Raw genomic sequence first — 15257 nt, 5'->3', positions numbered from 1 at the left:
GGACGTGGGTGACTTCAAGGAGTGAAAGCTTCAAAAAAGAATTTCTCGCATTTCTCCTCAATCCCCATCCTCTCCCTCTCAAGGGAATCCATGGGCAGTCATTTACCCGCAGACAAAGAATCGTCTGCTTCTTCAGTTTGTGTGAATGCTGAATAAAATCCACGGGTGGCCACAGCACCAGTCACGTGACCGTCTATGAGCAGCGTGCAGCATGGAAGTAGAGTTCATCATCTAACTTGGACAGAAGCCTAGAGATTACACAAAAAAGTAGAAAAGAAAGCAAAGATGAAAAAATGAAAACCGAAGAGATATTTGGTGCACCCCAGAATATCGCAGCCTAACACAGAGTTCGGCATATCAGTGACAGATTCTTAATCTAACCAGTAACACAGTTATATTAGTATATATTTAAGACTGATTCATGTGTAGGTAGGTGAGGGCTATAGACCAGTCATAGTCATAAATACTCATAACAGTATTCTTGTAGACATAAATAGCAATATGCTAATTCTTGCATTTCTCGTTTTCTTCTTACTTTTTATTGATGGCCTATGCCCAGCTACAGTTTCACAGTACTAGAAAGTTTTTAAATAAAATTTTATATAAGTGTTACTGTGAGGCCTCAAAATCATAGAAGATGGATAATAAAATGATTTGCCAATCATATTGCTCGTGCATAAACCTTATCTCTGCCTTACTGAATACTGTGAACGGAGGTTCCTAATATTAATGGTGATTGAAACACAGTATCCTGTCATTGGAGTCTAGATTGAAAGAAAATTCTGGTTAACACCACATATGAGACTAAATGCATGCTAGAAAAACAGTGTGGAAGCCACCACAGAATTCCAGCAAGTCCCAGAATGTGAACAATGTTCCATTAGCACAAAGATCATGAAATTTAATGACACTTCTTGTCATTTCACTTGTTTGTGTCATTCTGCCAGAAAATATAGAATACATACTAGTTCTGGTGTGTGTGGAAAAGCAAAGTTCTTTTGTTCATTTCTTCGGAACCAATTTGACCACATCTGTTTGTCGATTCAAAGTACTCACCTTACTGAACAGCTGAGCCGCTGAAATCATACTTTTTAAAGCAATGGTAAAGGTTGATGAAGAAGGGCAGAAGCTGAAGTATTCCTAAACTAAACAGAGAAATCTGTTACTCTGTTTGTTGCTGGCATATATACTTATATATTTTGCTCTGAACTATAATCAGATTTTTAAAAAAAAATTATATGTGAAAACATCCAGATATAAGTGTAAAGATTCATAAAAATCCAGAATGTGAGGGTTCTTGAGTTTGCCTCATGATATGGCAGCTGCAGGAATCTGGCTTCTCATAACCGATGTCAGTAGTTCAAGCATTCATGAGAAGCAGCAGTAAAGCAGCGGTAGTCTCTGGCCTGTAGGAGTAGGGATAAAGCTGGGTTAGTGGTGGCTTCTGGCACTCTGCCAGGCTGTAATTGTGGTGGCATCTGATAGCCTGCTTTGACTATGGTATCCTGAAGACGAACATCATGAACATGAAGATGATGGCTATGAGGCAGACGAAGATGGTCTGTCCTACCCACCAGATGGCAGCACTGCAGATGATGACAATTATATGTCTGATGACGGTAAGTGAGCGGATGCTGCATTTCCCATGCTCCGTGTTGAGATGTCTGCCATACTGGGGCTTAACCTTTACTTATTCTTGTTAACACATCGTCATGGTACGCTGTGTTGATGAAATCTTTATTTGACATGACTAAAATCTAGATAATTTCATAAATGTGAATTTCTCTTTGGTCATATGATGAGCTAAATAATTCACCTTTGTCGCACCAGACAATTCAAAGACTATCAGAGCATATCTGCAGAAAACAGAAATAAGAAAATATACCCGTAAAGATTCACAGACAATGAAAAATTGTACATACTTTTTTGTATGAAAACGGATGGAAATAAAAGCTTTTAGTCATGAGTATAGAACCAGTATGGCAGTACACAATGTTTTTCTCTGCAGCCGTAATACCAAAACAAAAGATAGGAACCATGCAGAGAACTGTTTGCTTAGAAAAAGAACATAGTGAAATTAGTAGGATTGCTAGCTTGTTATACATAGAGCGCTCAGTGTTAAGAAGGTAGTGCATTCAAGGTCACTGGGGCACAACAAAGGTAATGTATTCTGTAATTAAGTGTATTAAATGATTTTTCCTCTAATTTTGAAAAGAAATGTGTAAACTGCAATGATAACAGTGAATTGTTCAATGTTGTCGTGTCTAGCCCTGTAAATATTCAAGCTTTTTGTCACAAGCTGAACTGTTGTTATGTTGAAAATTCTGTGAACACATATTTCAGGTGAAATTTTGTTAGTCACATTTTCAGTAATAATAATAATACCTTTATAGTTAATTGTGACCCTTTACAAGCTAATTATGTTGATGTAAAATTTGCGATGAAAGTTTTTACCTTGCTCATTGATGATGTACTTTGCATGCTGCCATTGAATTTCCCTAAATGAGTTGTATGCAGCGAGTGCAGCATGACCTGGCACTCACCATCAATCATATCATTTTTATCATTTTTAGTGCTGTAATCCGTTAAGGTTTTAACTCTGGCAAATTCTCGTATCACACATTGTATTATTTTTGTTTATTGTTTTTGCTGCCATTTATGTTATTGCAATTCTAACATATTTAGATTTTGTGCTATGATAGAAATTTTTTTATTTAAACAGAAACATGCATTTTTAGAGATTAATACATCTGCATAGTTTTCAAAACTGTTTAACATGTTTATTGTAGTGATACCACATAGATTGGAATGTTTACAGCCTATAGTTTACAGGATAAGAAAGTATTTTAATTGAAATTTTTCTATTCATTTTTGAAATTTCTCATTTATCTTTTAATAGAAAAGCAGTTTCAATTACAGCAGTTTACTGGTTTTATTCATACAGGAGAGCAAAATCTGAAATATTAACATTTCCATAAATGAAGACATTTTTCCTGTTGACAAAGAAGCACTTGCTAACTGTTACAGCTATTTAGGCTGCAGCGTATCAGTTACAATCTGTAAATATATTAGGTCAATAAGTATCAGTTCAGTCTTAATAGAAGAATAGATGCTTTGTGCTATCTGACTCATATTTACATCACTTACATTTACAGTTCTGACTGACGTGTAGCTTAGACATTTGATATATCACTTTGACAGTTACTCACAAAGACTTTGCCTTCCATTGGCTGATTGTAAGCTAATTTTCTTTGGTTGATAGTAGCTTTTATTCTTAGATTTTGATTAGACTAACCTGAAAGGAAATCCTAATGAGCCAAACTGATGCCAAGCATTGCTGTCAGATAATCATGTCATGTCTCTAGCCTGCTTGTTAAGAGTAAGGATGGGATTGAATTAAGAAGTAAGAAGTATTTTACAAAATCTGCGTCAGTTATCATAAACCTGTGTTAGCTGTCTTAATGGAAGATCAGTCTTTAAAAGTTAAGTTACACTAGATAATGTTAGAGGCCACTATAAGCTTTTATCAAAACACTTCTACATAGTAAGTATATACAGTGTGTGTGTATATTAACACACATAGGCACAATCTATTGACCCATTAGACCCAGCCTGAAATCTTTTTACTTTCGGTCTTGTTTAAGTGAGACAATTTTCAGCGTAATAAGTCCAGAGAAACATTTGTCCAGTCATTTTAAGAAGCCCATCACAGACCCAAAGAAAATATGAAAAAATTTTTGGGTATCATTTTCTGAGAATCGCCCTTTATCCTCAGGTTTCAACAATCCCGTCCTTTATAACTGGGTGATGCTTGGCATCACAACATGTAATCACAGCTTCAACTGACAGCACTAAGTTTCCTTTTTCGTTTAAATAATAAAATGCTCATCCAAAATTTTCTTTGGGGATGGGAGAGGGGAAACTGCAGGCTAGGTGGTGGAAGGGGAAGTAACTAGTTTTTCTTGAAGACATGATGACTGATATGGCTGTTATGTTTTTTCAGGAAAAGCCAGCATTGATAAACTGGTAAGGCTCCTCATGTTTAAGTATCATTTTTACAGTGCTAATGATGGTATTACATGTAAAAGCATTCCTTGTATTTGTCTGCTGTTGGATTATTTTCCCATTTTCCACTTATCCATCTTCTTTATTGATGATCCAATGAAACGAGTAGTGTTGATAATTGCAGCAAAAGTTGTTTTTTTTTAATGTTGAATCAAATAGTGATTTATAATAAATGGTGCCTTAATTTAAGTATTTTTATGTTATAAAATAACATTCAGAAATCCTTCTCTCAGCATATTCATCTCTATATTCTGATGTAAAGAGCCAGTCGTGTGTGTGTGTGAATAAATCCATACCTTGGGTATGGATATACCTGTGCATGCACATGCGCACACACACACATCCTTTTTCACTTACCTCTTATCAGCAACATAAATACTGAATAGAATGAAAGCAAATAAAAGACTTAAATGTAACCTCAGGGAATGGAGACTGGGAGATAAGCAGGAAGAAAGGGGGCTGTTGTGTTCTGTGTCTGTCAAAACCTTGAAAGCCAGCATGTAAAGTCTACAGGGGACAGACTCTGTGACATATCAGCATATCAGGAGGAGACTTGAGCGTTACATCACAGAGGACCCTTTTATAAGCTGTTTGATAAATGGACAAGCACATTGCTATTAACTGATGTAGAGGTGTGGGTTTTTAGCCTTTTAAAATGGAAGCGTATGTCTTGTGCTGCTAGTCAGCTGATTTCAGAGGGGAAAACTATAGTTGGGGAGAAATATAGATGATGTAGAGTGAATTAAGCAGATACACAGCATCAGTAATAGGTCCTTGTTAGTCATATCTCTTGTTCATGTCATTGATTTTGCCATTCACCTTCACTGCAAATCTACATTAACAACTGGAATAGGTCAGCAATCTTACATTTTACAGGTAATGTGAAACAGTTGCCATACGTTAACTGATCAGGTAAATGGAAGCTTTTTGTCTGAGTGAACAATCTAGCATGCTATTTACATTGTTATCTTTGTTGTCAGGGCCAGGAGAAAAAAGAAATTGTTGGTGATGGGCCTTTCATTGATCCCAAACCCACTAATCAAGTTGGTGTAGAAGGTAAGTGATTGCCTTTTATCCTCCTAATTAATTTCTTCATTCCCTCAGTTCTCTTTGTCTGATATAATCATTCTTTTGCCATTCAATGAGTGTAGCCTCTCTTCTACCCAGACTGAAGAGTAGTTCACTTAAATATCAGAGTTGTTTGTATAGATAAAATAATGTCTTTCTAGGGTTTTTAAAATTTTAAATATACATATACACCCATTTTAGTGACCACAAATAAGATTTTCATCGGATACCACCAGTGCCACTACCTGTTGAACTGACTAGAAATAGAGACTGATATTTTGCAACATTTGGACTGCACACTTTTATGAACTATGTAGGCCAAACACTCAGTGTGGAAATCGGCATCAACTTGAATGGCAAACCCAAGCCAAATGTGCGTTTCTACCGTGCGGGTCGTGAGCTGCGGGAGGACTCTCGCATTACTATAGTACCCACTCCATCAGGAGGCGCCATCCTGGAGATCAAGAAAACAAGGATACAGGATGAAGCCAAGTACTCGGTGTCACTGGATTTGAATGGAGCCATCACTGACACAGCCACCTTCAGTATTTTCATCAAAGGTGAGCATAGTTCACTTTATCGCTACCTATTGTTTTAAAATATCGCTACCTTAGTTTAATTTTTCAGATAACTGTTTTGCTGCAGTTGGAAGGCAACTGTGGTTTCAACTACATCCATGTCTCTCTTTATCTGCACAACGCCTGCTATGTCAAAGCAGGCCACAGAGCATTTGTGCATTGCTTGTTTTCACATGTTCCCAGGAATGTGCACTACTGGCAGACTCAGTTCTTATCAGTAATTTTTCTGATGTCCGTTTTGAAACTACCAACTCGGTTTATACATTACTTCAGCTGTTTGTCTTACAGGTGGAATTTTATTACTTGTTTGTTTGTTTGTTTTGTTTGTTTGTTTGTTTGTTTGTTTACTGATGCAAACTAATCTTTTCTGTTGCTGTCATTCCGTGTTAAAAATTCATCTGCTTCCTTGCCGCTACAGAATTATAAAAAAGTATGGCCAGCTAATCTAGATGTGCCTTAATCGGAACAAACTATAAATTGTCTTCCCAGACTGTTACTTTCTCATTTCTGGACTAACTGAAAAACGAAAGAGGATCAAAATACACTAGGCCTTCACACATATATAAGAAAACATGTATTAGAGCAAACACTGTGTGAAAAATTACCCTCTATATAAATATATGTAACTTCCCTCTCAAGATTCACCAAAAACAGGTAACTGTAACTGTAACTGCTACTGCAACTGTCTGAGAGGAGTGGAAGTATACAGATCAACCAGTCTGCTTCATTCTAGGAACCAATATGACTTCAAGTTTATTTATTTAAATGTTGAAATAAAGATCCTAAAAACCATGTCATAATATCGTTTTCACTTGGTCATGCTTATTGTGCGAAGGCTGCGCTTGACTGAAGATTTGTAGGGGAACTAATTAGTCTGCAGGTAAGAGCAATCCATCACTACACCTGTACCGCGGTAGACAAGGACGCTCTCAATATATTTTGAACCTGAATTCTTCGACAACAACAAAAATCGCAATAAAACACAAATGGTCACAAGAATTGTATGTGTAAGCAATCATGATATGCGCTCGTATACAGACTACAATCAACGGGCATTCCATTGTGAACAAAAACCATGTCGCCCCGGCTGTGTCGACCTCCCGCCTGAGTTGAATCAACCCACCACACCGGCCTTGCAAAGGATCACATCAACACGGACAGTGCTGCCAACCGTGTCCAGGTGACGCCTGATCACACGAACTGAACATCGTGTATGTAACAGGGTGACCTGGGAAAGCTTGGTTGTAACGTCACTCACTCCTTTTAGTAGCTCAGCACAGTCAGTCAGTCAGTCGTCCATGACTGCCACCTGTGGTTGGGGGGATGACATGATAGACTAGCAGCTGACTCTTGTCTATTGTCTATTGCGACAGTCAGCAGGTCCTGTACAGGACGACCTGTCCAGTCTTTGTCAGTTCTTCCTCTGACCACCGCGGTGTCCTCTTACCCTCCAGGGTACCTTGCAGGACAGACTGGACAGTCCTCCACAGGGTGTCGTGCCGGCTCACGTGACCATAGAAGACCAGCTTACGTCACGTAAGTCGAGGTTGTTGGTGTGATTCGACTGCGGCCATCTTGTTTCCTACAAAGTCGTTGGTTCCGTGTTCTCTGTATGAGATCCGCAGCAGACTCCTCAGGCACATGGTCTCGATTTCCTGGACTCTGAGTACAACGAGGATGTCCTTTTTCGGAACTGACTTGACAGCGTAGGGAGGAGGCACTTATAATTTATTCATTCCTTTGCCGGTTGCTGGCGCCGGCGAACACTCTCGCTCTCGATGGGTTGTGGCTCCCGCCTGTATGCTGTCGGCCCTTCCAACTCGCCCCATGAGCTCTCCATCCCGTCCCTCGTATTCCCCTAGTCGCGACTTTCCTCCAAACTGTCCCCCCACCTTCTGTTACTAGGCGACCCCTCCCGCTCTCCTTTGGCTCCAGTAGCCCCCGCCCCACCGCCCACCACCCAGCCTGTACATGTTTCCTCTCGCTCTGTGTGTGTGTGTATTTGTGGATGTAAGTTCGTGATATCACAGACGCTGAAAATGTAAAGCTGCAACAACACATAGAAATGGTGGTGTTACAAAGTGCAGTAAATGCTGTTTTGCTGTATGTGCACAGTGCACTGCAGTTTGAATGCACAATTCCAGCAGAATGAGGAAGTTCATGCACTGCAAGTTGTAGTACACAGTGCAAAGTGTAATGCACAGTGCAAGTAGAATGTTTTTCAAAACTGTTTCATTCTTTACATTTCAAAGTTTCTTACTCATCAGCCAATAATTTTTTTTTTTAATTACATGTTCAACTGAAAGAGTAAAAAGTTCATATTCCTAGACATAAGTAGAATAAAGGCTGGATCCCTGATTAAAAAAAATTATTTTAGGAGTATATGAAACATCTTGTAAATGCAAGAAGGAGAAAATAATGTGCTGTTGTGAAATCCTAATTTGGACTGAAGCAACAGCTGATAGTGTTCAACAGGTGAGTCATGCAATGGAGTGCTCACTTGTACCTATTGCCTTTCCCTGCTGAGTGCCCTCTCCTTGCTATGAAGTTCCAGCGTGTGACCATGAAAGTGCCCTTTATGCTGCTCAGAAACAGTTCAAAATATCTTGTCAGTCATTTTTAATGATCTAATTTTACCAATTTACCACAAGCTGGTCAGTAAAGGGAGAGGGGCTGCTTATTGCATTTTTAAAAGCAGTACAACCCTTTGTTTGGGATATACTTTCTGAATATGCTTTCTGTTGTTAGGGAAGGTTTCTTGGTAAGCTGTATCTCCACATTAGATAATTTTAGCACGGGGTGTCGATTCATTTTGAAATGCATTTCATGTGACTGATTTATGTCAGTATCAAGAAACATCCTGAACAGCTACCTCACAAACTGTTGCTGGGTAAAGTGGTTTGAATTAGAATTATACTGTACATTTGAAACTGGAGCAGTGTAGCCCCATACCTATTGTGTGTTTCACACTTAATTAGTATACAAATGTACCTATTCCAAAGCTAACAATAGCATATTTTATTTTTCAATTGCTCATCATGCTGTTGTAAGCAGTATATCTCACCTCAGCAATACACAAAGACTTCTTTGGGCCTATAAATATACAGATGTATCGATGCTATGTTTGGGACTCCGATTCTGTAAAAATTATTGAACTTTAAAATGTTAGCAGGGCTTGTGCATGATTCCACTCTTCCTGCTTCTCTTACTGCAAAAACACGTCACTAACATACCGAGAGTTATATGTGCAATTTTGGTTTCTCTTTTCTTCCTGTCTGGATTCATGTTGACAACAAAGGAACATACAAATGGAGAGCATGGCAGATTTCCTCACTGTTCCTTTAGCCTTCTTTCTTCTCTTTGCATTGTTTTCTTTCCATCACTGGGAACACCCTCCATATTTTTAACAGAAATAATGATAGGATGCCTCCAATTTTTCTTATGGAATCTGATGTCTGAAATGTGAAGAAATGAGTGTTATTCAATTATATCATATGCAGAATTATGTTGTTTATTATTAAAATAACAAACCTAAATCTTTTCCAAATATTCCCACACATATTTTTTTATTGAATTTTAAAATGATAAATTTTCTTTATCAAAATATGTATGATAATTATTTGGATTCTTAGCCTTTCCTATCACTTATTATAAGATATAGGCACTGCTGGGACACAGCCCCTGAGATAACATACTGATATTGCTTGCTGGAAAAGATAGCATCTGCAATTTGTATAAAGTTGTTTGCAGACAGTTATAGTTTCCAGGATTAATTAGGCTGATTCTGAAAATGTTGTAATGGAGTTTACAGCCAGTGTGTTCTTATTTGTTCAATAAATTCTTATTTGTTTGTTGCAACAGATCCAAAGGATTCCAATCTTGACTTCAGGTCTATTCTCAAACACAGGTAAAACACTTTGTTGCTGGGACCATGAAGGGTAAGCAGCAGCTCGAACACAGACACAGACAGAGTCATAGGTCACCACTGTCTAGAATATCTAAACATAATACTTTCTCTAGAATACAACACTCACAGCTCTTACTTGACATTAATGTCCACATTATTTCTGACATAAATTCCTTGACATTGCAGCCCACATCACTTAACATTACAGCCCACATCACTCACTTGACATTAATGTCCACATTATTTCTTGACATTACAGTCTACATTACTTCCTTGACCTTACAAACCACATATCTTCCTTTACTTTGAGAGCCCAATTTATTTTCTTGATATTACTTAGTTAACATTACTGCCCGCATCACTTAGTTGACATTTTATGGGGATGAAGAGTGTACTGCATGTAGTAACTTATTAGTTTTGAAGTAGTTACAAATGTCATAACTCTTGTTACTGTTAATCTTTGAGTAGTTACAGATGTCATTACACTTGCTACTGTGTTGGTGACAAATACTCATGTTTGCCATTATTTCAGGGAGCAAAAGCAAAAGAAAGAAGAGGAAGAGGATATAGACTGGGGTTCTCTCAAACCAGGTGAGAGCCCATACAAGATTATGCTGCCACTGGTGAAGACAGATTTAGTTTAGGCATGGGAGATGGGGCTTTATAAAATATAAATACAGAGTATAGACAGAATGATGAGAAGATAATTTATAAAAGATAAATACAGAATGATGAGATGAGGATTTATAAAATAATAATAGAGTATAGACATGTTGAGGATTTATAAAATGTAAATATAGAGTATAAATAGAATGATGAGGATCTATAAAATATGCTTAAGGTGACAGGAAATTTCAGCACAGAATGAACTGTGTTGCTGGTTTTCTTCTTTTGTTTTGTTTTTACGCTCTTTTGTTTTGGCATCTCAGTACTGGTCTGTGTTGTTTTAGAGTTTATAACGACAGCATTGTGTATAGTATGGATATATATATATACCAAGAGTATTTCACAGCTTGGAAAGATGTCTTTATGATCATATCTGATGATCTTTGGATGATAATAGGTTTGCAGCTGTTGAACACTGGTTTTCAAATAGAAAACAAACCCTGAATAGTTACTGAATATGTAGATTGATGTTTATTTTTATCTGTTTTTGATAATTTTCAATTGATTTTGTCATCACTTTCATTTAGATTGGATGCATTAGCTCATCTTGTCGACCCAAAACAAATTTCCCCTTTTTACTTTCCATAATTAAGATCTATTAGGTATTTCTGAAACCTGAATATAACTAGCCATGCAAATGGTACCATTTTTTAAGGTTCTTAGTAAAACTGGAACTGAGTTTGACACATGATTATAAAGGGATTTTTAAAATAAAATCTGAAATATTAAAAAAACTAAAAATATTATTAGGAAAAATGTACCTACTCTTGGCAGTCTTTCAATTGACTAAGGCAACCAATATGCCTGGTTTATTTCACTTTTCTTGCCTTGAGTGACATGGAAAATGTCACAAATATTTTGGTTCAGTCACATTTACAACAGTTAGATATTTGAATATATTATTCTTGTCTTCTGTTAATGTATTGCTACTGGCCATACACTATCATGGGAAATTGTTTATGATGATGGCGATGAAATTTTATTTAAAATTAAAAGTATTCAGTAAATGAGTTCTGTAAAGAATTTCTCCCTCTTTAGACCCATTAACCCTAATAAATGCTTAAAGGTTTCTGCTGCGTACATTTTGATGCTTAGTGTTGTTCTGTTTTTGGCGAAGAGATGAGTGTTAGTAAAGATTTAGAATTGTTTAAACAGAATACACAGTTTTACTGGAAACTTTTCTGAAAACTTTAAGTTTAGAATGCAGATTCAACTTCTTTTCAGTATGTTGCCATATTGTTGACAGACATGTAGCTCTTTTTATTGGTGGATTGAATCTGATGTTTTTAGGAATGTGTTACAGTGTTTCTGATTGGTGGATTTTGTTTTCCTGTTTCCTTTTTTTCAGAGACTGGTAATGACTGTAATGATGGCCAATTTGTCACTTTCACCCTCTCATCCTGCCAGTCACTGACTGTCACTGTCATGTCACTGTCAGTGTCACAATGCGTCATATGCCAGAAAAGGCAGTTTTGTTTGTCTCTGGTTTGTGCACTTCACCCTCAGACTGCTTTTACATCTAGGCACCTCACAGCCAATACTGACAGCTGATTGAAATGTTGTTGCGTGCGAAATCTGGTGCACTGTGCAATGGGCAAAACTTCTGTTATAAAGCCAATAACTTTAAACAGATACATAAACTGTTCTGGCTTTATTATCTAAATATCTTGTTATATTATATAAAAAAATCAATCCTTTATAGATTCTTTTGTAAACAAGCGTTTGTAGTTAATAGTAATGCTTATTCAAATTTTGATGAACTATCGACTGTTGAAACAGTTAAACATAATCTAATAAACTTTTGACATAAATCTGGGTTAAAGGTTAATAGCTGACTGTTATCCTTAGTTAATCTAATCACTATAGAAATTATGGACTGTCAGTAACAGGTGTTCACTTCAGAGAGTTACCCTATCTAGCTTTTGAAATTTACAGGTAGCCCCATGAAGCTGTTGGATTTACTTAATTCACACTTGTAGTATTTTTTTTTAATGTCACCTTTCATGAAAAAAGTATATTTATAATATGAAATACAGTGACATATAATAAGTGAATGAAATGTTATACATGTATATGAAATATTGAGTTTATTTAGCAAAATAGCTTCTGTTTTCTTCCAGACTTTGGTTAGGTATGTGAGGAGCATAAAGAAGCCAAGAATATATGTTTAAAGCATGCAAGGCTAGGGTGTTGGCTTGTGGGGTGCTAAGGATGTGTGAAGTGCGTGTTGTATGACACAAGGCTGTGTGGCCTTGTGCTGTGGTGTTCAATTGCTAACACAGCTGCTGGCTAGATGTAGAGACCAAGCCAAGGACACCAGGACATTCCTTGAGCTGTCGAATCATTTTTTCAGAAAAAAACATTCTTCAAGCATATAGTGTAGGACTACTTATTTCCCTCTTAATATATTACAGACATAATGGTAGACAGTGAAGGTTTTAGGTCTCCAGAAATAGTGCAGACATAGCAGTAGTCAGTAAAAAAGCTGGGTGTGCTGACAAACAACATGCAGTATGTGCTAACTGTCTTTCACTTCAAGACCCTTGGACCTTGCTTCTTGAGTGCAATCAGATTTCTCGACATTTTACTTTACGCTGATTGAGATGTTTAGCACTTTCGGACAAACACCACATGTCATAAAGGTTATTGATATTGTACTTGTTACTGGAAGCATACTACAGACCATACTATTTAGAACACTGACTGCAGGAAAAATTCCCCTCGTCTAATTCCTCATCTTTCACAAGCACACATTCAGATTTTGTGGGAATTGGCTACAATGGATAATGATTTGCAAAACCAGCTTAAAGGTGTATATATATATAAGTATTACATGTATATACAATCTCAGATTTTGTGGCTGTGAACAAATGTTTCTTTATTCTGGAAAATCTAAGAAGTCACAGTTTAGACAAAAATGATAGATAACATGAAAGCAAACTTTGCTTGAAATGATCATAAAGAGCTTAAGACAATGAAGTGGTGTTCCTTGACTTACCCGTAGACTTGTAGCCGTGGCTGGCTGTCTTGTGTCCAACACTGACCATTAGCGTCAGAACAGTTTGTTGATTAACTGCCAAAGAAACTTCTCTATTGGAAGGTTCTTTGGTTGTAAATTGTGTTCTATGTACAGTTCATACTGGCTTTGTTTTTATTCTTTTGTTTTGTATATTTTATCCTGCATATGTGCCTGTTGGCTGTTAGCATACCACTTGTAGTGGAACCCATTAAATGTATACAAATAATCCTTGCCATCATGTCACAGTTGCATTACTGTAGCCAATTAGACACAGGCAGTGGGCCAGGCAGCAATGATTTTAGTTGTTCATGGAACTGTGGAAAGTGCTGCCAGCTTCCTGTTACAGTAGCTGTTGTACTCTGCCAATCATGTTCTTACATACTTGCATAAGTCAGTCTGTTTGGGATTTTTAATTATAGAATTTGCTGCCGTAGAGTGCCGGCAAACTAACTTTTTGAATAACCTTTCAGCTAGAATTTGACTGCTGGTTACTGCTTACCCTTTCTTACTACTCTGGCTGTCTGTTAGTTGATGAGTTGTAAACTCTCTCTTGCAGCATTTATTTTTCTCTTTCCCCTCGTTCTGTTCCTTTCTCTTTAATCATCTCTTTGTCTGCCTGTCCATACTGTCTGCTTTGTAATTTCTGTGCGTGTGTGCGTGCGTGCTTGCATGTGTGTGTGATTGTAAGAGAGGAGAAAGAAAGAGTACAAGAATGTGTACAAGAGAGTGACATAATATTTTCAGGCTAATTTATAACACTCTTGATTTATTAATTTATTATTTTTTAAATATAATTTGTTAATGTAGATGATACTATTTTCTGTAGTTTTAACAGAAGCAACCTTTTAGAACAAAGGTTTTATTACCTCGATCATTCCTCATTCTGGTTATTTTTTGTTCTTTTTAAGGCAGTTTAAAATATATCTATGGAGAATGCCGGTAGTCATAACAGTCAAAGAATTCACAATTAGGAGATCACAATTTATTTGTTTTAATGACTGACAGTGTTACCTGAGAAATTGTGGCAGCAACGAATATTACTGCTTTAATTCTATATGGTTGTTCATTCAAACATATTGCCTTTGAAATGCAGCAAATTACAGATTAAATTGTAGAGTCGACAAGGAAATTATTGAGGTATAATTAATGTAATGCATTACAAATACTGAAGTGTAAATGTGTCATATACTACAAGGAAACTACAGTCAAGTGACAAAGAGTCCAAGTGGTTTTCTTTTCAACAGCAGTTGTTGAATGATTGTTGATTGTGCCTTTTACTAAATTCCTCTTACTTATGCAGTGATTCAGGTAATTTCCTTCAGGAGTGAGGCTAAGTCCATGTAGTTGTGGGGACAACTTTTCACTTGGTCTGCTGTTTACCTTTGTTCTTCAGTTGACAAGAAGGGCAGACGACTCTCCCAGATTGAACTGACAAAGATGAGCCTGAAAAAGGTTGAGAAGGCAGAAGGCAGTGACTCAGAAGAAGAAAAAGTGAGAAAATGACTGTTTTATTTTGATCCATAACTGATTTTTATGTATTGTTTTGATTTGTATTCATTTAGTATTAAATAATTATCCTTGAATTTTGATTTATCCTTTTAGGATTTAACGCTATGTGCATGGATTATCAGCTTTCATTACATATGACATAACTACAGATTAAATTGGCATTAATATTACTGATTTCATAATCTTTTAAAATTGAAGGTTTTTCCATGACACTTGGGATCCTCCATTGCTTTTATTAATAATAATCATAATATAATAATACAAAGGAGAACTTTTTGACGGTCACATTTCAACATTTAATTCCCTTACTACCCACTTCCTTGACTTCCATGACTCCCAGATGATTATATTTACATCTTTTTCTATTTTTGCTTTTTGATTTCTGATTTTTTTTACAACAGCGTAATCCTACATTTTTTTTTGTGTACTTGCCTTAAATCTTTGA

At 36.7% G+C, this 15257-nt stretch overlaps 1 protein-coding gene across 1 annotated transcript in view; it reads left to right on the top strand.

The window, feature by feature from the left end:
- The window catches only part of LOC112558514 (twitchin-like), a 135801-nt gene that overhangs the window by 27243 nt on the left and 93301 nt on the right, over positions 1–15257 (top strand). The window contains 7 exon segments of the mRNA XM_025228994.1: positions 4004–4026; positions 5046–5121; positions 5451–5693; positions 9573–9618; positions 10151–10209; positions 11633–11638; positions 14697–14794. Of these exon segments, the coding sequence (XP_025084779.1) occupies positions 4004–4026; positions 5046–5121; positions 5451–5693; positions 9573–9618; positions 10151–10209; positions 11633–11638; positions 14697–14794 (551 nt within the window).

This window comes from Pomacea canaliculata, linkage group LG3, assembly GCF_003073045.1.
Source record: "Pomacea canaliculata isolate SZHN2017 linkage group LG3, ASM307304v1, whole genome shotgun sequence".
NCBI classification, from domain to species: Eukaryota; Metazoa; Mollusca; class Gastropoda; order Architaenioglossa; family Ampullariidae; genus Pomacea; species Pomacea canaliculata.
The sequence above is the reverse complement of the archived record's forward strand: the minus strand, read 5'-3'. Positions and strand labels throughout refer to the sequence as shown.